This window comes from Coloeus monedula (genome assembly GCF_965178545.1).
Source record: "Coloeus monedula genome assembly, chromosome: 7".
Classification (NCBI taxonomy): Eukaryota; Metazoa; Chordata; class Aves; order Passeriformes; family Corvidae; genus Coloeus; species Coloeus monedula.
Window position 1 is genome coordinate 28,893,779 of NC_138787.1, and position 20,327 is coordinate 28,914,105.

General features: G+C 41.1%; 1 protein-coding gene across 1 annotated transcript in view; it reads right to left on the reverse strand.

The window, feature by feature from the left end:
• Nucleotides 1–793: 793 nt before the first annotated feature.
• The window catches only part of TFCP2L1 (transcription factor CP2 like 1), a gene marked incomplete at its 5' end in the record, with an annotated part of 31,853 nt that continues 12,319 nt past the window's right edge, over nt 794–20,327 (reverse strand). The window contains 13 exons of the mRNA XM_082284619.1: nt 794–2,193; nt 2,620–2,671; nt 5,081–5,223; nt 6,195–6,295; nt 6,954–7,044; nt 7,887–7,980; nt 8,077–8,125; nt 9,461–9,552; nt 11,264–11,374; nt 12,250–12,402; nt 12,996–13,102; nt 13,352–13,457; nt 15,026–15,102. Of these exons, the coding sequence (XP_082140745.1) occupies nt 2,156–2,193; nt 2,620–2,671; nt 5,081–5,223; nt 6,195–6,295; nt 6,954–7,044; nt 7,887–7,980; nt 8,077–8,125; nt 9,461–9,552; nt 11,264–11,374; nt 12,250–12,402; nt 12,996–13,102; nt 13,352–13,457; nt 15,026–15,102 (1,214 nt within the window). The 3' untranslated portion in view covers nt 794–2,155. The remainder of the gene's footprint in view (nt 2,194–2,619; nt 2,672–5,080; nt 5,224–6,194; nt 6,296–6,953; nt 7,045–7,886; nt 7,981–8,076; nt 8,126–9,460; nt 9,553–11,263; nt 11,375–12,249; nt 12,403–12,995; nt 13,103–13,351; nt 13,458–15,025; nt 15,103–20,327) is intronic.

Consider the following 20,327-nt stretch of genomic DNA (forward strand, 5'->3'; position numbering starts at 1 on the left):
CTACTCACAAAGGCATCTGGAATTCATTACTGTCTTGGAAGGCAGCTCTAACTGTGTGGCCACAACCAGGATTCCACAGCCAGGAGCTCCTCCTCACCTACAGAGCCTGCTCCTCAACCAAGAAGCCTCAATTCCTTCATTTCAGAGGGAGGAACCATGTCCCAAAGCCTAGGTATTCTTTTTGGATGCCTAGAATTCATGGAGGATCCAGGACAGCCAGTTGAGCAAGATCGTGCCTAAGTAGGCACTGCTGCTCAATTAGCAGAGTTGGCTGAAGGTTTTCCCATTGTAACACAATTTTTCTATTCTAGTATTATTTTCGGTGTAAAAAAAAAAAAAGAAAAAAAATCAGTGGGGATGGGTGGGGTTTTTTGCGCAAAACTTGATGCTTTTAATGAAAAAAAGGTTGCTTTTCTCAATATTTTGCTGTTTATTTCTGTTGGGAAAACTTGAAACACATAACTTTTGTCAGAGAAATATCAGTCCGTGTCTATCCGAATTCCTCTAGTCTCAGCTGGGAGCTGTAATTTAAGAGCTCCATGGCCCCCTCTTTCCCTGGGCACCTCTCCAGCCCTCATGACGCATTCCCTGTTTGACTAACCCAGGGTAGGAGCATCATGGGATCTGTAATTCAGCCAAAGAGCTCAGCCCCAAGGGAGACACAGCGCGCAGGGCACTCGAAAGACAGTTTCTGAGGGCTGCAACAGTAGCCCAAACTGATGCTGCTTTAAAGGACCAAATGGATTTAATTAAATGTTTCCATTTCAAAAGGCTGGAACATTTTATTCAGTGTTTTCCAGCTAACAATTTCTCATTTTTTGAAAAATTTCCATTCCAGGAAAATGTTTGGTATTTCAGCTTTCCCTGTCAGTTCAGGATGAAATGAAATGTTCAAGAATCAGATTTTGATGGTATATGGACACTCAGTTTGGGGAAACAGCCTTATTATTTAGCTGTCAAAACTGAAATGATTTCATCCACGCAAGAAAGGTGTGATCCAGTTTGCCTTTGACTTCAATGGAAGCCACTTCTTTAATGGAGCCTGCATGGAGTCCCAGAAGACCACGGGAGGGTGGAGATGCTCATAGTTACAGATATTGAAAACAGGAGTCAAAAATGAAAGAGCCAGAATGTAAGAAGCAGCAACTAAGATGATCTGTTACCTGGTCTTTATCAAAACTCAGTTTTACCTCAGTTACAGGATAAAAATCCATTAAGATTAAAACATCTAATTCCCAGTTACAGTAAAGATAGCAGCTACTCACTACTTTGTAGAGTAGAATAAATCCATAGTATGAATTTGTCATGAGCACTTGAGCTTTGAATGTTCAAAACACTTCCTCAGAAAACCTTCATATGCTCCATTCACAGAGACTACTCTAAAGCTAAAGATAATAATATGGTACTGAACTGCTTGCCTCAGGTTATCTGTCCTCCCTTGAACCCCCCCAAAACTGTTCAGTTGGATTGGTACTACAGAAGGTCTGTCAGGAGGGACCAAGGTCTCTGGACTTTGAGCACATCTGCAGGTGGAGAACAGCTAAGTGTGGGATTCCAGAGTTGACACTTCAAGTGAAGGCTGGGCACCAAACCCATCCTCTGCATTGCCCAATCTGTTTTGGGATGTAGCCCCAAGCCTTCCACCTCAAAGCATACAAGAGGAGCCTTGGGGAGTCCATGTCCATCAGCATCAGGGTAATGTGTTAAAAGCAAGAGAACACTCAGAACTGTAAGTAAATCAATTCACCCAAACATGAGGGTCAAGAGAATTGGGATTTGTTTATCTTTCATTTCCCTTTAGTACAAGGCAGATGTTTCTAAGTAATAAGCAGAAACCTCTACAACTTTTAAGACTGAAGAGGAAGGGAGGGAGGAAGAAACATGTACAAGCTTTGAGGATGTTCTCAGCTCCAGCTTCAAAAAAACAAAAGAACCAAAACAAAACCAAACCAAACAAACAAAAAACCAAACCCACCAAAATCACACACCACCAAAAATTTCTATCTGTAAAAGCAAGTTTTTTCTTAAGCTGTTTGGTAATTCTTAGTTCACAGGAACATTTATCCAGAAGGTTCTTCATGTTTCCAGTCTAGGTTGTAGCAATCTCAGTGAGGCACTAAATTTTAGGCTGTTAAAGTCTCTGTGTGCAGCACGGTCATTTTAAAATGATGTGGTAGCCATCATTGCTTTCAGCTGTAACAAAGAAATGCAAAGCATATTTATACTGCTTTTAGGAAACACCAGAAATACAGAACTTTGAATTTTCTTTCTAGTTTGTATGCTTGTTTCACAACCCACTCATGAAAACCAATGTTGAACATCTAAGTCAAATAATTTATATAAAGAACCCTACATACTGTCATATTTTATCATTTTACTCCAAGGTTTTCTGGTCATTTACGTCAGTGGTGTCAATGGACTTACGAAATTTTTGTAACAGTGTAACAGAGTAAAGCACTGATCAATCAGTCTATCATAGTCTAGCCAACACCTTGACTTGCACTAGGTTAGATTACTTATCTTTTCAGGATAACAGCACTGAGTTTGTGATAACGTTTAGTGCAATTGAAAGGAGGAATTATCTTTAGAGCAGCAGGTAATAGCAGCAGCAATACACACCTTTTAATGTGCTGATAACAAAACAAGATTCATCTTGGAAGTTCTGCACCATCTGAAGAGCAGAAGGAAAAAAGCCAACACAACATATTTTTAGCAATTAAATTCACATTTCTTTCAATGCCAGTACAGACTTAGAGGAGAGGTATCAAACAGTATTTGGTGTCTAGTCCTACACAGTCCTGAGTAACCCTGGCCATGAGATTATTAACATACATCACTGATTAATTAAGGTCCTTGCAGTTGCTAGTGTGTTTAAGGGAAGCTCATACTAAATAAGCTTGCCTGAAACTGATCTAGCTTATTCAGCACTTTACCAGCCTCTTTACAGCTCTTGATCCTGAAGGTTCTTATACCACTCCAATTATTCTATTAAACATCATGCTCTTTGTTGCTTTCAGTGAAGCTGTACTAGTTTAGACTGGATGAAGGTTGTCCCTTTCCTAAAATTCCAACAGTGATAATTACATGTTCAGCTAAACGATGGAGCTCAGTTGAACTTACACTGGCATTTAAAGAATACCTGGAGATGGTAAACCCCAAGGAATGGACTCCCTGCTGAATAAAGGAGTTGCTACTGAAATGCCACCTCAGCAGCATCCACCTGGCTATTGACCAGACATTAATACAGATGCTGTGCTTGCAGGAATCATTTACCTGCTTGTATTTTGTCAAGGAACAGGAATCACAGTGAAATTGTTACTGGACACAAGGCCAATCATGGGAAGAAAGACTAGAACCTAAAGCCATTTCAGTTATTCATGAGAAACAACTAGATTTTCAGAACAGGTGCAGGTTCTAGTGACACCTTTAAATAAAGAGATTGAAATTACTTCAGATCCAATAAGAAAAGCCCATTTAAGGTTCATCCTTAGTCAATGCTTCCTCCCATCTTGGACTAGCAATGTGGGACAGAGGAGGTGAATTACCTTCAGGAGGTGTCTCATACAGTTGAGGCAAATGCTGGACACAACTTCAGAGAAGGGCAGTGTGACCAGAACCTCTCTGATCAGCTCATGAAATCCAGCTTTGAGAAAAAGCTTTCTCCTAGCTCCAGAATATCACTGAAGTAGGGCATTTTTCAGCTGTAAGTTCTCACATTAAAATACCCTTTTCAACTTAGACTTATCTCCCTATACTCTTTTGGACTTAACATCCAGCCCCTACTCCTTCAAATCAAACTTCTCTGGCCAGTTTGTGTGTCTTTTCCTAATGATGCATGAAGTACATTCACAGAGTGCCACACTCTTGCCACTATAGTACTAGAACAAGAAAAAATATTTAAAAAGCAATAGACCTTGTTAATAATTGACTTAAACAAATACTTAAAGCCTTATACCCAAGCTGGTTCATGCAATTCCTCTAACAAGAGTTGCCTTCAAGCATTTTGCATCCATAAAGCATCAAAGTTTCAGATTTAATCAGGCTGGAATAGCAAGGAGACTTCAGGAATAAGCATTACAGCCTTGAATTTAGGCTCCAGTTGAGACCTATGCTCTGCTTCATTTGTTTTAACAGTGCTTCTTATAAATGAGGCTCCTTAAGTGATTCTGGTGCATGAATGAGTAAGTAATTTAGTAGGGGGAAAAGAGGAAGAAGGGCAACTTACTGTTAACCTGCAAGTTAATGGAATGGACTAAATTAAGGCATCATATAATGGGACACAAACAGTAGCAGAGGTCCATAAATTATAGTGTGCATATAGTGTATATAGTGACAGACCCAGTGCCTGGAATCATGGGCCAAGATGTAAAACTAACTGCCCTACAGATTTTAAAACTTACCTTCTTTGGGAACTTACCTATTTAATTTTAAAAGCTCTTACTTTAGATCCTCACTTCAAAATTTGTGTAAGTAGCCAAAATGAAAAGAAATTCATAGAATCATTTAGGTTGGAAAAAATGTCTACGACTGTCATGCACAAACATTGACCTAGCACCAGCAAGTCCCACACTAAACCATGTTCCCAAGTGCCACAACTACATGACTTTTAAACACCCCCATGGATGGTGAGCAGTCCATTCCAATGCTTGATAACCCTTTCAATAAACAAATTTTTCCTAATACCCAATCTAAACTTTTCCTGGTGCAACTTGAGGCCATTTCCTCTCATCCTGACATTTGTTACTTGGGAGAAGAGACTGAGCCCCACATTGCCACAACCTCTTTTCAGGTAGTTGGAGAGAGCAATAAATGACCAATTTTGCTGTGTTTTGTTTTGTTTAAAAAAAAAAAAAATCAAGAACCTCAGCATCTTTTACAAAGCAAAGGTCTTGAAAGCACACTGAAATCAATGCTGCACATGGCTGATTCACTCCAAGTATTTACCTTAACTTGTTGGGATTAATGGCTTTGAAATTCTCCCTTGAAGATGCATTCCATAATTTGAAAGCTCATTCTAACTTCAAGAAGTCAGACAAGTGTTACATCTATAACAAAGATGTAATCCCTTTAGCCCCCTCACCTCATTGCTCACTAATACATGGATCCCTGTGGGTCCCTGCCGGTAGATCCGATTTATCTGCTGTGGAGAAATGCTGTACAAGTTTGCAATCTTCTCCATTAATTCCAGCGTGGTCAGTTCTTCTAAGAAGATTGCATGATACACTGCAACAATTGGAGTGCAGTTACAAGACAGCAAATACAGATGGCACCAAGACATGGCTCAGCATCAACAACCAAACAGGTTTAAGATGAAGGTTCAAATGGAATTAACAAGCTTAGTATTTCAAAGCATCCCCCACATATCTGGCTTGATGATTTGCAGAAAAATACCCACTATTTTTATGCAGCGGGCAATTAAAGCACACACAGCTTTTACCCAGAGGAAAACACGGGGACTAATGACAACTTGCATCATGGGGCACTAAAATGGCCTTCTCATAAAGCTGCTAACATTTTTGGATAACCTTCTTTTACTGATTTTGAAGTTTAAAAAAAAAAAAAAATCAGTCAAAGAGTAAAACACACGCTATGTCACACAGAAGCAGTATTTTATTAGACGCCATCCACTGGCACAAACTAAAACATACAATGTGTAAGGTAACAACACAGATGACAATACTGTTCTGGAAATACAATCCAAATTATACCTACCAGGTAGGAAAGCTGTGCCTGTTTATTACTAAGTGCAAGATTTAAGGACAATCTCTATTCTCATCTGATTGTACACTGTGTTGTGAGGGATGACAAGTTCCCAAAAATTTTGAACTTTCAAGAATTAGAACCTCACTTTAAGACATACCAACCTTCCATTTCCCTGAATATTTTCAAACAAGACATAATCTAAAGAAAATTGTGGATGGAAGGGTAGTTTTTAATGCTACTGTCCCTACAAAGAACTGAATAGAGATTTTGCTGTGGCATTCTGCAGCTAACTTGTAAGCTGGGTCTGCTCCGCAAGCAGATGGTGCCACCTGTAACCTGTAGCCATGAAACCATAACCAAAGAGGCAGAACTGGGATAAACAGGACCCCTTCAAACACTCAGGACACCAAGCTGTCCCACACAGGAGCTCAGGCAGGAAGCAGCATTCTCACCAGGTAAGTATTTCACAAAGACCATACATAAGAACTTACCACAAAGACTTCCATCTCCATTTTCTCGTTTTTGGTGGAGATGAGACCTGTTTTGCTCTGGTTCTTGACAGACATAAATTGTCATCTTGGGCCTTACGTTTCTATGGATTAATCAAAAACAGTAGTAAGTTATTTAGTAGATCTAAAATTGTTCCAAGTCAGCTATCAAACAGTAAGAGATGAAGCCATTCAGGCTGTCCAAAAATAACAAACTAAGGGATAGTCTTGATGCTGGTGACTAGATGGCTTAGGATGTTCAGCAAGAGACTCCTGGGAGGTGATACAGAGTACCTTAATCTTTCAAGATCAGATAAGCATAAACAGTTTACAGCACTTGCTAAGCAGTTCATTATACCTGCCTCTACTGATTTAAATCCTGCTCAGAATTTATGAGGTTATTGCAATGAAAGTAAGTTTATGAGTCATTTGAGGCTCCAGGGGTTTGTTTTTTTTATTGTTACCTCTGATAGAGATGCAACATAAGGTATTGTAGGCTGTGTCTCTCATGAAATGGATGTAAGCTATCAGCTGGTAGCAAATAAACCACTGGAGACCCACATTATGCTGCTTCGTTTTGGCAAGATTTCTGAGCTGTGCTTGGATTTGAATATCGTTGTGATCTCCAGTCCCTGAGAGAACCTCTTCGAAGTATTAAAAGGAGGTCTAAATGCTACAGCTTCAGGATTAACTTCCAGTTAACACTGAAATTTATCAAGGGATGCTATCATAACAAAAAACCAGGAAGGAAATAGTACAAACCTTCCTTTAATTGCATTAAAGAGCCGAATTCCATCAGCAGGCCCACAGATTTGAACAAAATCTTCTTTGGACATCTTCAGTAAGTCGGCACCTACATATTTCAAATTAATTTTTCTTCAGAAGTTAAGCAAATCTTAGCTTCCAAATATGTATGGGCAGCAGAAAAGGGCAGGGGTAGAGGGGGTAGAGAATCCACAAAGCTAAACCAGACAGATTTACACAGAGAAGTTTCAAATTCAGAGAGGTGTGCACCTCAAATCAATCACTGTGAAACAAACCTGGAAGCTGCCAAAAGAACAGTGCTTCACTGGAAAATATTCCAGACAACACAGGAACAAGCTAGGTATTTCACTCTGGCCATTAAATGACCCAGTTTACTGTAACTGTCACATTCACTGGGTTATTTCATCATATTGCAAGTCAGAGAGCCTCCTCATGGTTTCAACACCTCTAACTGCCCCTTCCACCATCTTACTGGTGTGTATAACTACTTAATGGGAGGGTACAGTGAAGCTGCCAGATGCTTCTTAAAGGTGCACAGGGACAGGGTGAGAGGCAGCAGACGGAAGATGAAATGTTGATTAGATATAAGAAAAGAGAATAGTTAAGTATTTGAGGAGATTTTTTAGAGAGACTGTGGAATTTCCAGCCTTGGAGATACTCAAAGGCAACTGCATAAGGCCCTGGACTTGCTTCAAGGTTGCACTTAATGAATTTGGGAAGTCCTTTCCATCTTAATGTATTCTCTTCCATTTTTAATTACTCTATATGTCTACAAACTGTTTTGACAGATGGTAACTAATCTAAGAACAAAAGAACAACCACACTGGATCAGACCAGGTGTCCCATCAAAAGCGGCCAGCAGCAGATGCTACATGAGCTGCACTTAGAGAAGAGAAAAAAACCCAAAGTAATTGGACTGTTTAAACTCACCCGAAAAACTTGAGAAGAGTCTACAGAATGGAGAGAACCTATTACGATGAAGCCACTGCTGGGCATCTTGAATAGAAGCAGAAGGAAGGAGATGCTACATTGCAAAAAGAATAAGAAGGTCTTGAAATGAACTGTTCACCAGTGTCCTAAAAGAGAAAAGCACCACATTAACATGATCTCAAGTACTTACATCATTGCTGGGAGGCAGGAGCTCCATTTGGTGGGTTGGAGAACTGTTGCTAAAAGAAATTATATAAAGTTGGAAGAGAAAAAAAATACATTATTTTAAATTTTACATTGCAGTGTCCGTCCTCTTCCCCCTCCTTACTTGACTCAACTTTCACAAGTTACATCCAACTTGGCTTTTTTTCCACTATCAGATTTTTATAAAGGTGTCCAAAATCTGGAACAAGAATAAAAAAACCCCTCTCTGCCTGAGTCTTTTGCTGGTCAGTTGAGGTCCTCCTCAGCAACTGAGAGAAAAACTTAGGTTTACTGACCTCAATCAAACTTTTCCATATGGCTGACTCACTAATGTGACATCATCTAAGCAAGAAAATTGTAACCTACAGGGTGGCTGAACTCAAAACTTCTATGAGCCAGAAATATCCTAACTAAATCCACCACCTAATAATAATTCTTTACAAAAATTGAAAAAAGGACCTTATAATTCAACCCTGGTGTTCTCTTAAACATAGTCAAGTGCCATAAATTATGCAAAACCACATTTCTACTAAATTCTCCTAAACACAGACAGGACTCCTAAACATGTCAGGGATTTTACCAAAGGAAGAAAATGCTCAGCAGATCTCTCTACTAACACAATTTTGTAATTTCAGTGTTTGCCCTTTTTCACAGGTTGAGGGGACTCACTGAAAATTAGTGATACAACATGGATTGGTAATTAAGTTGTGTGGGAAGGAAACAAGATGGTAGAGTCCTAATAAAAGAAAAAGGCCTTCACCAAATTCCTAAGGGAAAGTATGTAGCAGGGAGGACTCAGAAGTACTGAGGGACACTGCTGTACCTTTCTGACACCAGTTATCTTGAGCATTTCAGGATGACTAGAGCTGTCTCTTAATGATGGCTATTTAATGAATTAAACATGCCTTCATTAGTCCTTTGTTCTTAAAGGACTTCTCAAAACCCAGGCTGTTTTGACCCAAACAGGATTTCTTTACATCTCATTCACCTGGGAATTCAGTACCCCAAACTACCCTCAAAACAGAACGTAAGGAAGAAATATCAACTCTGAAGAGGTGCTGAAAGCCTCTAACACACTTGTGAGAAGATACTGGGGATTGCAGGTACAGGGTGTGGTGTGTTCTCACGAGGAATTGCTCTGGAGGCCCTCTGATGCTCACCTTCCAGCCACCACATAAACAGTGCACATACCAACAGTACTCTGAATTACAGGGAATTCCTGGATGGAAGGTCTTAAAGACCTTAGGAAATACCTTCCCCTTCCTAGAAAGGGTGGTGGTCCTTAACTACTTCTTCCAGGGTATGAAATGCATGGACACACAAAGGCTACGATACCAACAGGAAAGATAAAGCATGTATTTCTTACATACCCATCTCCGAGGTTGAAGCTGTTGGGAGAACTGTTGTAGCTTGGAGATGGAGCATTGTTCATTTGATAAGGCACATCTGGCCAGGGAGAGCACTGTTGGAAGAAAGACAGCAGGGAAACTTTCATAAGGATGGAAATAAAGGCTTCGATTCTCCTCTAATACCACATTCATGCTGTTGCCACGCCACTAGCTTCAGCTCATCATTCCTGCTGGGAGGAGGAGATGGGCCATGGATTTTCTACACTGCTCTCCAAGCGGGCTGTCAGGGGGCCAGATTGATTCCAGTTGTGCATTCCACATTTCTTTCTCCCATTTCACAAAGCCTGTCCCCAAATAACACTGGGCCAAAGTGTGCACAGCTGTAAGTCAGAGCAACGCCAGTAAGTCAACTCAGACTGAAGGCAGCATTGATACAGAAATACCCCTGGTCTCAATTATAAATCCCTAATTAAATCCAGGCAAGAGTGACAAAAATGCTCCAGTGGCATTGCTTCAGGTTTACACCCGCGAAGGAGCAGAATGTGAACCAGCCTGCTGAAATCTCTGGCCATTAGTCAAACAGCTCAAGTCATAAATGGGTATTAAATGGAGAAAATTTAAGATGGACAGACAGACACAAAGATACTAAAAGCCTTCACAAATATAGGTCAGACTCCACATTCCATGACAGTAGTGTAAAACCAAAGTAACCCAGCTAGAATTGGTGACTCTGTTCTGAATTTAAGCCACAGTAATCAGCAGAAGAAATCTAGCCCTGTTGAATCCCCCACCACCAAGAGCTCAAGAAAATGCTCTGTAGGGGCCTTGCTTGCAACGATAAAAAGACAGCAAGTGTAGCTTTGGAGCTTTATCATCTCCACAAACACTAGCAAATATTTTATCATCTCCACAAGCACTGGCAAATATTTAACTCTTTGGCAACCTGTATTTCCCCATGCAATGTGTCAAAGTGCATCAGAGCTCATGGGGAGAGTCTGGCATCTGCCAACTCAGTAGAATCAGGTCTGTCAATCAGAAAACATGCCGGTTGCTCCTGGCAACATGAGGAAAATTGAGTGGGAGAGACTGGATCTCACAAACAGGAAGTTGATTTAAATAAAGAACAATTAACATCATTTTTGGAAGTCCAGCAAGTTGGTCCAAAAAAAAATTAAGAACTAAATCAAACAACAGGACATTCCCATAGGGAGACTGAACAACACTTCTAAATCCCTTTCTTGAGTCCTGTTTATGGTGAGTTTATACAGATACCTCAGTAATGACAGGGAGGGGCAGAAGCACATACAACTCTACACCAGATGCATCAGAATATAAGACACAAGATATTCCCAGAGAATAACCCAGAATCTTCTCAGATTTTGCATGTAACAGCAGCTTCATAGGCACAATAACAGAAAAACAAACTATTAATTTAATCAGACAGTCTATTCATCTGCTTAATGCCCCATCTCCAACATGAGCTTTTGCCAAGTAGTTCTGAAAAAAATACAGACAACTGTATTTTCATACAGCTGGCACCTGAGGGCCATGACAAGTGCCCAGGAGCACAGTGAAAATGGAGGAAGTTGTTTTTTTTTTTTAAAGCAAGGCTGCTAAGGGTTGTTTTATACCCCAAAACACAAGAAACTTTGGCATCTTTCATAAATTTTAACAGTGAGAGTCATTTTATAATTTCACTCCACTCTGTTTCACTCAGATCGGAGCATACATGTCTCCACAAGACAATCTCCATGGTTCAGACGCTGTTTTCTTTTAAATTTATCTCCCAACATGATGTAGTAGGATGTGTCTAAAACACTTTACCTCTGTCAGAATAGTTGTCTCATAGGAAGGCTGATACTTCTCCTTCTCTTGGGTGGTCTTCTTTTCCATTTTTTCCCTGTCAGTCTTCTGTTTTCTGTCTGCTCCTTTAGGCTATAAGTACAAGCACAGGCTCTGCCTTATGCCAAGTATTACAAATTTGGAGACAGAGGCCAACAGATTTATCTAATCTGTTCACAAAAGTCTCCTCAAGATTTACAGCAATTCTACATATGAAACAAGATCAGATCTGCATTTTCTCAAGAAAAGAATTAATCAAGCATCTCTACTGTTTCTGTACATCCACCACTAACACCTACTGCAATTCTAAAATAGGCTGACCACAGTCCTGAGATGTGATTCCAACTATTTCAGACTATAAGTTATGCACTTCAACTGGCATTTGCACCATCTTTCCAGAAACAGGAAAGACACTGCTCCAGGAACAAAGCCGGAGCAGCAGATTCTTTGAGAAAACAGGCCTACGGAGAGCTTGTTGTTAAGTAGCTATAGGTCTTCTATGCCCAGATTAGGAGCTTTGAGATGCTTTCTGTCTGAATCTTTTTCTCCTCCAGGTATCATGGCGGCAAACTCTGCTGCAACAACAACAACGACAAGGTATTTAAGATCTCCACGATAAAATTTCATTGTTTGTGGAGAATTCAATCAAAGAAACTGAAGATGCCCTAATATCTTGATTGCCTAGGAGCATCAAAACGCAGTGGATACTCTATATATCTCAGTATTTTTGTAGTGTTTGAGGCACAACGGACTGGCACAAGTCTTGGTGCAGTATTTCAACTAGAATTGCTGTGTAGGTCAGTGTTTATGCCACCTTCGGCACTGAAGTCCTGTTTAAGATCTTAAGCATACCCAGTCAAAAGCCTGTTCTTTTACTCCAGTATTTGCATCACTCCTACACAATCTGAAATCTCTGCATGTTTCTGTGCCTTAACCTAGTTGATGACAGAGCCAAAACTACCTCATACCTTGAACACTTTGATCTGGCAGCTTGCAGAATGCAGGTGTTCTGTGTATTCACCATTTTCATTCTGCTTAAAGGTGTCGATTTGCACCCGGAAGGGCACCCCTTTCTCTCCTCCGTGTTTCCGTGGAGTAAACTCTGTGCTGATGCAATGTACCTGGCAAGAGAGAAGCTGTGCTCATCTCTGGAGACAGTTGGAACCTGTGCAAATCTGAATTTCAGATACTGACTGAACATGAGGTTTTGCCTCCTCACAAAAAACTAAGAGGCAGAAGAGTTCATACGTTTTCATTTCTGTTCCTTTGGACAAAATAATCAGGAGAACAACCAGCTCAGAAAGAAACAGGGCATCAGGGAAAGCATCCTTTGAGTTAGGTAAACTCCTCATTCAGATTAAAGACAGCTGATGCTCAGAATGTGAAACAGTCATGAAAGAGGAAAGCAAGCAAAACTAACAAGTTATGAACAGTTTCCTCAAGACAAAACCTATGCTTAGAAAGCAATACCAGTGTCTGAGTATTTTTTTAAAGAAGATCCTGGCAGTAGCAGGCAGTACTCCAGCACTAACAAGTAGCTAGCAAATTGATTTAGTGAGTATCCTACAAATTAATTACACATGACTGTCACATGAGTTAGTAATTATCATTATCATCCTTCTCTCTTCTTCATGTACTGGCTATTTTGACTCCCCAGGTCTTTAGAAGTTATCTAACCACTGTATTTACCACAGAAATATGACTTGTCTCTTACCTGAATGAATGCTGAAGCCCTCTTTGATGGATCCCAGAGAAATTCAACAGTGTTCAACTGGGTTGGGCTAGCCCTGGGATCCAAGATACCAACTGACAGCGGGATATCTGTAGAAGAAAACCCCTAAAATTTTAAAAATATTAAATTGAAGAAGAGAAAGCATTTCCATACAATCACAAGATGCACGTGAAAGCAAAGCCACCAAAGACATCTCTACTTGGGACCTACAGCGCTAGATCTCCTTCCCTCCCGAAGATACATACAGGATTCATAAAAAACCTAAACACAAATGCGAACACTCCATACACCACTCATCTTCCCAACACTGCAGAGGTGCCACAATGAAATAGCCTCACCTATATCAAGGATGCGGTCCCCAGGGCGACTCCACCTCCAGCCCTCGAGCTGCTGATGCTCTGTGTACTGCAGGCGGCGGTCGTGGAAAACTACACGAATTATGCTCTGTTAAAAAAAGACAGCAATATGAACAGTGTGATCCAGAATCCTCTCTCGAGATGACTTTGGTTTTCCAGAGTAGAAGCAAAAGCTGATCTGTTATGTTTCTCACCCCCATTCATTAGGACAGTAGAAGGGTCCACCTAAGAGACCCATCACCATGTGTATCAAATTCCTATGGGACCCCTGAGAGAGAAAAACACACTTCCCTCTTCACCTTGGAGGAGAAACACAGCCCTGGACAGCTTTCTGGAATTCACTCTGGAAGCACTATAGCAATGTCCACCTAATCTTAGGTGTCATGGCATGGAAACATCACCATATATACTGCCTCAACACCCAAAAGGGCTCATATGGGGGTAAAATTTAATGTGTCTGTACCATGTCCCAACCCCAGTATATCCCATTCTGATTTGCAAATGTGGAAGCCAGCTCACCTGTCCCTGCACCAGTGGAGCTGACATGTCCAGACACCTTGTCAGTGGGAATTAAACTTGATTCCAGCCGTTAAGAGCCAGTCACTGGATTTGCCCCAGAGCAGTTAAACAAGGGTAGAGTGGGAAAGCATCCGTAACAGCAGGCTGGTCTGCAATGGTGCAACCATGCCAAAAACTGGAGAGAAAAGGCTGGAATAAGGGCAATCCCCAGGGCAGACAAGTCCTAAGTACTCCTAACTAATAGAGCCTTTTGTATATTCAGAGTGCTATGCTTACATGAGCTAATGACCCCTAACATCCCGGTTTCTCAAGCTCACACTCCTGCTGGGGACTTCCGTATCAAATGAGTGAGCAATTTTTGCCAGTGAACCTGAGAAATGCCCAAATCAAACCCTAGCTTCAAGATGCAAACAAGCCACAGTGGGAACACCTGCAAAATTGGAATCCAAATCCACATACTACCTGAAATGGGCCAGAAGACAAATAGGGAATGGCCTAGACTTGGACAACATTTGAAATCCAAATTGGGATCCAAATTTTGCAACTAGTTCCCACTTGTCAAAGGATATCCTGAGGCAGAACAGCCAAGAATTGAAGGTTGGATCCAGAACCAGGGTCCAGACCAAAGTTTTTGAATTTGAACCGTTTTGGCAGTGGAGGAAACAACAAGAAGAAGTCCCCCAAACCAAATGATCAAGTTCTATATGTTCATGATTAAGCCCATTACCAAAGTAAACTGGAGCTATGCAGAATCTGCCTGGCAGAACAGTGTAAACACCTGGGCCCTCCATTTGTCACGCAACAACCCAGGCATGTTGCTGGGATTGAGTAGGGAGACAAGTCTGCCTCTCCACAGCTTTGACGATGTTCACCACTGAACTTTGGGATTCCCCTGAATCCAGTATTCATAGTGAAACTCTGGGGTCATGATCACAAACAGAATAAAGGTTCCCCTGAAGCCCTGAAAAGCCAAGCTGCATAGTCCCGTGAAACTGTCACTCAACAACTCCATCACCCCTGCTCCCACTAAAAACAATGGCAAAGTGTTTTCCATTGTCTCAGTGGGAGCAAGGTCAGGCCCTTCATTAAAGGCTGTATGTAGTAGCAGGAAGAAAAGAAATCTATATTTCTCCTTACCTTTACATATTTTGTGTTTAAATCTTGAAACTCTCCCAATTTCCTATTCTCAAGTAGACGGATTTCATAAGACTGACCTAGAGTTTAAGGAAACATTTCCAAGGTGTTTAATATGTTGTAGCAATGAGAGAGTCATGCTGGCATTTACGTGGCTGATAAAGCATACGTTTGATCAGGGAAAGCTTATTTTTGCTAACATAATGCATTTGCCCCAGTAATTGATAGGCACTAAAGCACAGCAGAAATCTGAGGGGAAGGTTTGCCTTTCTAATGCTAAAAGCTAAAAGCTCTCCATTAGGGCACCAATTATAGTTGTCTCCTGGGGCTGCTACGGTTTTCTGGTCACCCTCCAGAAAGTCACCAGGGTGTTTAAAGCAGCTGTCCCCCCATGTCACACAGCTGTAACAGCACTGCCTTTGTCTGTCACTTCTGCTAAAGCAATCCTGCCAAAGCAATGGTTGTGTGAAGAGGTGCTGGCACAACAGGTCCAGGAATGATCCTGCAGAGGATGGCAACTGGGGAAAATCTTGCCTTCTTCACAGAGCAGTCAGGCCTGTAAGGTGTTTTGGTGAACCACAAAACCAAAATTTGTTCCATAAGGCCTGGAAAGTCACTGACAAGGGCATAAATATTCTTCAGACGTGTGGAGGGAGCAACGGGTATTACAGCATGTGCAAGGACCAGTTCTGGGAAGGGAACTCACACTCCACCACCCCACCACCACCCTCACATAAGGAATTTAGTCAATTCAACAGAATTCAGCTAATTGGTTTATAAAATAACATCTCTCTGAGGCTGACAGCAGACAAAAGAGACTGATGTCTCAATATCTTATGCACAGAAATGATTAAGACAGTACAAAAGCTCATTGTACAACACCAAGTCTTTACAATAAACCTGCAGCCAGTACCAAGGCAGGATAGATCATCAGGATTAACGGATCATATGTGTACCTTATAGTTAGCTTTTCTTGTTCATCTTGCTATCCCCCCTTTTTCTGAAAAATGCACAGGGTATGACAAGGCAAGCACCCAAGAGGAGAGTAGCTTGGATTTTCTGGCTCAACCAGCATCTCTGCAGAACTGGCCCAACAGAAAACTACAAAGCAGATCTATCTCCCTCTAAGCAGCTTCTACCAGCAGAGACAAAAATGCTAAATTTTTGGATCTGGATTTAGAAATGGAAGACTTATGACAGCAGATGTGTCAGAAAGGCAGAGCACCTTTTGAGAATCCCACCCATGTTAGTACAGACCATATCCACAGAGCACAGAGATATCTGTGCTTATTCAGCTGGCTGGCAGATAAGAAAAGAAAAAAAAAAAAGGAAGGACAAGAGAGGCCATATTGAAGCTCCAAATGTTTGCACAACAGTTCTACTGATGTTAGTAGGAGTTCTGCAAACAGGAAATGACCCTTGAATCCAGCAAGTGACTTAGGGCATGGGGAGAGCAGAGAATAAATCATATGTAGTACCAAAATAAGCATGGAAACATGCACAGATCTTTACCCATCTCTTGGCATGTAAGTAAAACAAAATTACAACAGTGACCTGCCTTTGAAGACTGCTGGACAACAAAACTGGATTTTGTAAACCACAGTCCTGAAATTGAGGTCTTCCACTCTTTAACTCACAAGACTTTCTAATGTTCCCACTGACGCATGTTACTATTGTTCACCTGACTATTTTTAGAGATATGTACATAATCAATACTGCTACATTAGTATAAAAATGATCAGGGTCAGGTTAACAAATTGGGTTTTCTCTCAGAATTATAGAAAAGACCCTTAAGATCATCAAATCCAACCATTAACCATGTCCACCATTAAAACATGTCCCTAAGTGCCACATCTGCTGTACTACATACTTGTATGTGCTGTACATGTTTATCCATGTTGTACAAAGCACTTGGCTGCTCAGTGATTCAGTCTGAAGATACACTTCACCTATACACTACACACCTATCACACTATACTGTGATACAGTTCATAATCTTGAACCCATTTACACAGCCAAGCATCTCTGAACTTACAGCTCTTTCCCATGCAAATATGAGGCTAATTAATCATTACATAAAATTAATTTAGGTTTTGAGAGCAAAAAACAGTAAAACACATCTGTAACTACTCAGATGGAGGTAACAGGGACAGTGAAATGTAGTGGTATAAGCTGTGCTATGCAGGAAGGCAATGGTCAAACTAGAAGCACTGTCAGCCACTCAGCAAATATCTCAGGAATGAGCAGATTTTTGGGACACCTTTGTGCACTGATACACTCTTGCTCTTTGGTCAGCCTGATCTGCTTATCTGCAGTTACAATGAGACAAAAGAAAATAATGGGCATAAAAACATCACCCACGTTCCTTTCAAACTAGCATCAAGCACTCAAAAACTCTGCAGCGTGCCATCTCCGACCCCCTGCATGGGATAGGGACAGAACTGCAGCCTGGCAGGTAGTGGGCACCTCACATCTCCTTCTGACAGGAGTGACTCACCTTGGAGGGAGTCAGAAACAGATCCTGCAGACCAGTGAAAAAGAAACTGCAGTGCAGACAGAGTTAATATTAAACAGAAAGCCAAAGAGGAAATAAAATGCTTTGATGAAAGATATATGGGTCATCTGATGGAAGCCCTGGAACGCAATTTATGCCACGAAAAACCTCAATCAAAATGGTATTTTATGCTAACTGCTTTCCCCTTGAACTCTGAATGTTTAACTTGAGTTGCTACACGATTATCCAACAAGACTGCTCCCAGCCAAGCTTCAGAAAACATGAGGCTTTTTCCCCTCTCTGTGAAACTCTTGTCAGTGAGAATTTGGTCCTAATTCCTCAAAGTTCCCTTATATATCCATCTTCTGGTATTGATTTTTAGTTTATTCTCCTTAAAGCTTTCCAGCAAATTCATTGCTTTGTGGCTTATGGTACCCAGAATTTATTAGCATGGACAGCATTCAGATACTTGTACTTTTACAGCACCAAACTGCTTGGATTATACTTTGTCCTTGAAAAATAACTTCCAAACTTTGTTCACCCTATATTTTCCACCATCGCTACCAGCGAAACTCCTGAAATGGTGAATTACAATCTCCACCCTGCAATTATTACTGCAGGGAAAAAAGGCCCTAAAGAATGACCACTTGGGTGTTGGAAAATGAAATCCCTCTGTAAAATAACGCAAATAACAGCAACCTAACCTGAAGGAAGCTGAACTCCCCCTGGCGTTAAAGAGGGCAAAGAAGTCACACAAGGCTCTGATCCACAGATCATTTATGAATCCTGCATCACTGACTCACCAGCACTAGCAGGCACACGCTGACAATTTTCTGCTAAAATTAAATCAGTAACAGATCATTCTTAGTCAGGTACCCAAAACTGTAAAGAAACATGTCTGTGAGACTAAAACAATCTGCATTTCCAGTTCTCAAGACAGACTACAACTAGCTATGCCCAAAACACAGAGCTGAAATACTCCCCCATAATGAGTTTTTCCATTTGTCTCAGACGGAAATACAGATTAATACAGGTCAGACTGCAACTTTTCAAGTCAATACTTGGTGGTGAAGCTGGAGACAGGGGCAGAGGGTACCAATGCTTAGACTCTGCAGTTATTTGATTGAATAGCCCAGGTCCAAGACCAGGGCAAGTATCTTGTCCTCAGCTGACAATGGAAGAATGGGGCTCAGATGGAAAAAAGAGCCTGAAAAAACAATTGTGGCAGTGGAGAGCAGCAGTGCTGTTTTAGATCAGTCCCCTTCAGCAGGATGATGAGGCTAAAGGCCAGCAACTTGCTGAAACCCTTTTCCTACCATGCTCTCAACACTGGCCACAGCTGCACCATCACAGGCAACACAGGATTGAGATCACCTCAAAGTCGATGACCAGCCTGGTCTCTGGTCAGGTGTGGTACTGGACACATGCACAGGGGCACCTAAAGCACCTCTGTCATTACCTGAAATGAAGGGGACACTTTGCAAGCCATCCCCAGCACAGCTGAGGCTGCAGCAGCCTCCTGCACGTTTGTGTCACCACAACCATTCTTCCCTACCTCAGGCAGAGAGCAGGACAGTAATAAATATTCAGAAAACCACAGCAAATTCTTGAGATGCAGTTTGTCTCCCAACTTCATTGAAAGCTTCAGGGGCACCAATAAAAACCCGGGCGAGTGATGATACACTGTAATTTCTATTTTAAACAGACATTCTCTGGGCAACAGCAAATTTATGTAATCTCCTCCTAGGCTACAATCTGAGCAACTTGCTTTACAAACAAAGTAGTACCCAGTAAAGTAGCAACCACCCAGGTCCAGAGAGTTCCTGGTTTGCAATTCATGAAGCAATTCCACCTATCTGAGGGAGGATTTATAGGCTGCTTACTTTTTTTAACTTCATTGTCTTTGGTAATTAACACACATTAAATGTGGGCATGACCACTTAAGGTGGAGACAGAAGAACTGAAAGTCAACCACTTACTACAGTGGAAGAATAATTTAGTTCAACACAGGAAGGATTTTACTTGCTCAAAAGGTACATGTTTAACAGCTCACTGATTTCCATGAAATTTAGACAGCCATCAGAAATTTTAGGTAATTTCTGATTACAAAAGATTATCACCATTTCAAGCTCAAAGTTACATTTTGCTCAAATATTATTTACTACACAACCACAATATCCTGCTTGCTTTTCTTTGTTTTCGTGTTACATTTCAAGGGCCACTTGCACTGTGCATTTTGTGGTTTCCTGCACAATATACCGATACGATACACTAATTTCCAATTAGGATGCTGATGTTCCAGGCTGATATGACTCAGGCCTTACTTAATCTAACAAAGTAGCCTTTCCAGAAATTAATTAAACTCTAACCTTTGAATCAGCAATATCCCCAACAAAAGTCTGTAGAAAAGGGGAAAAAGAAAAAAAAACACCCAACAGATAGTCCTCTTTCTCAGAATGGATCCACACAGCACTAGACAGAACCAGCCTGGAAACTGTTTGATTATTAAGCCAAGTTGGCCAATAAAAATACCATTTAGCAACTTTATATGGACATCCTAAAGAGTGCACAGATAAAGGCAAAGGAATGCTGACAGTCAAATGCACCATGCAGAAGGAGGGGGAGGGAAAAAAAAAAAGCAGCAAGCATTTATCATACCAAACCAAAGCACATCCAGCAGGCAGGAGGAACGCCTTTGAAACAGCCAAGCACAACTATTCAGGGCATCAGGCACACACAAGATTTTTCTGACAAGAAAGATTAATGAACCTTCAGGGTAAACAGACAAGAGTAGCAGAGCTGGCATGTGAA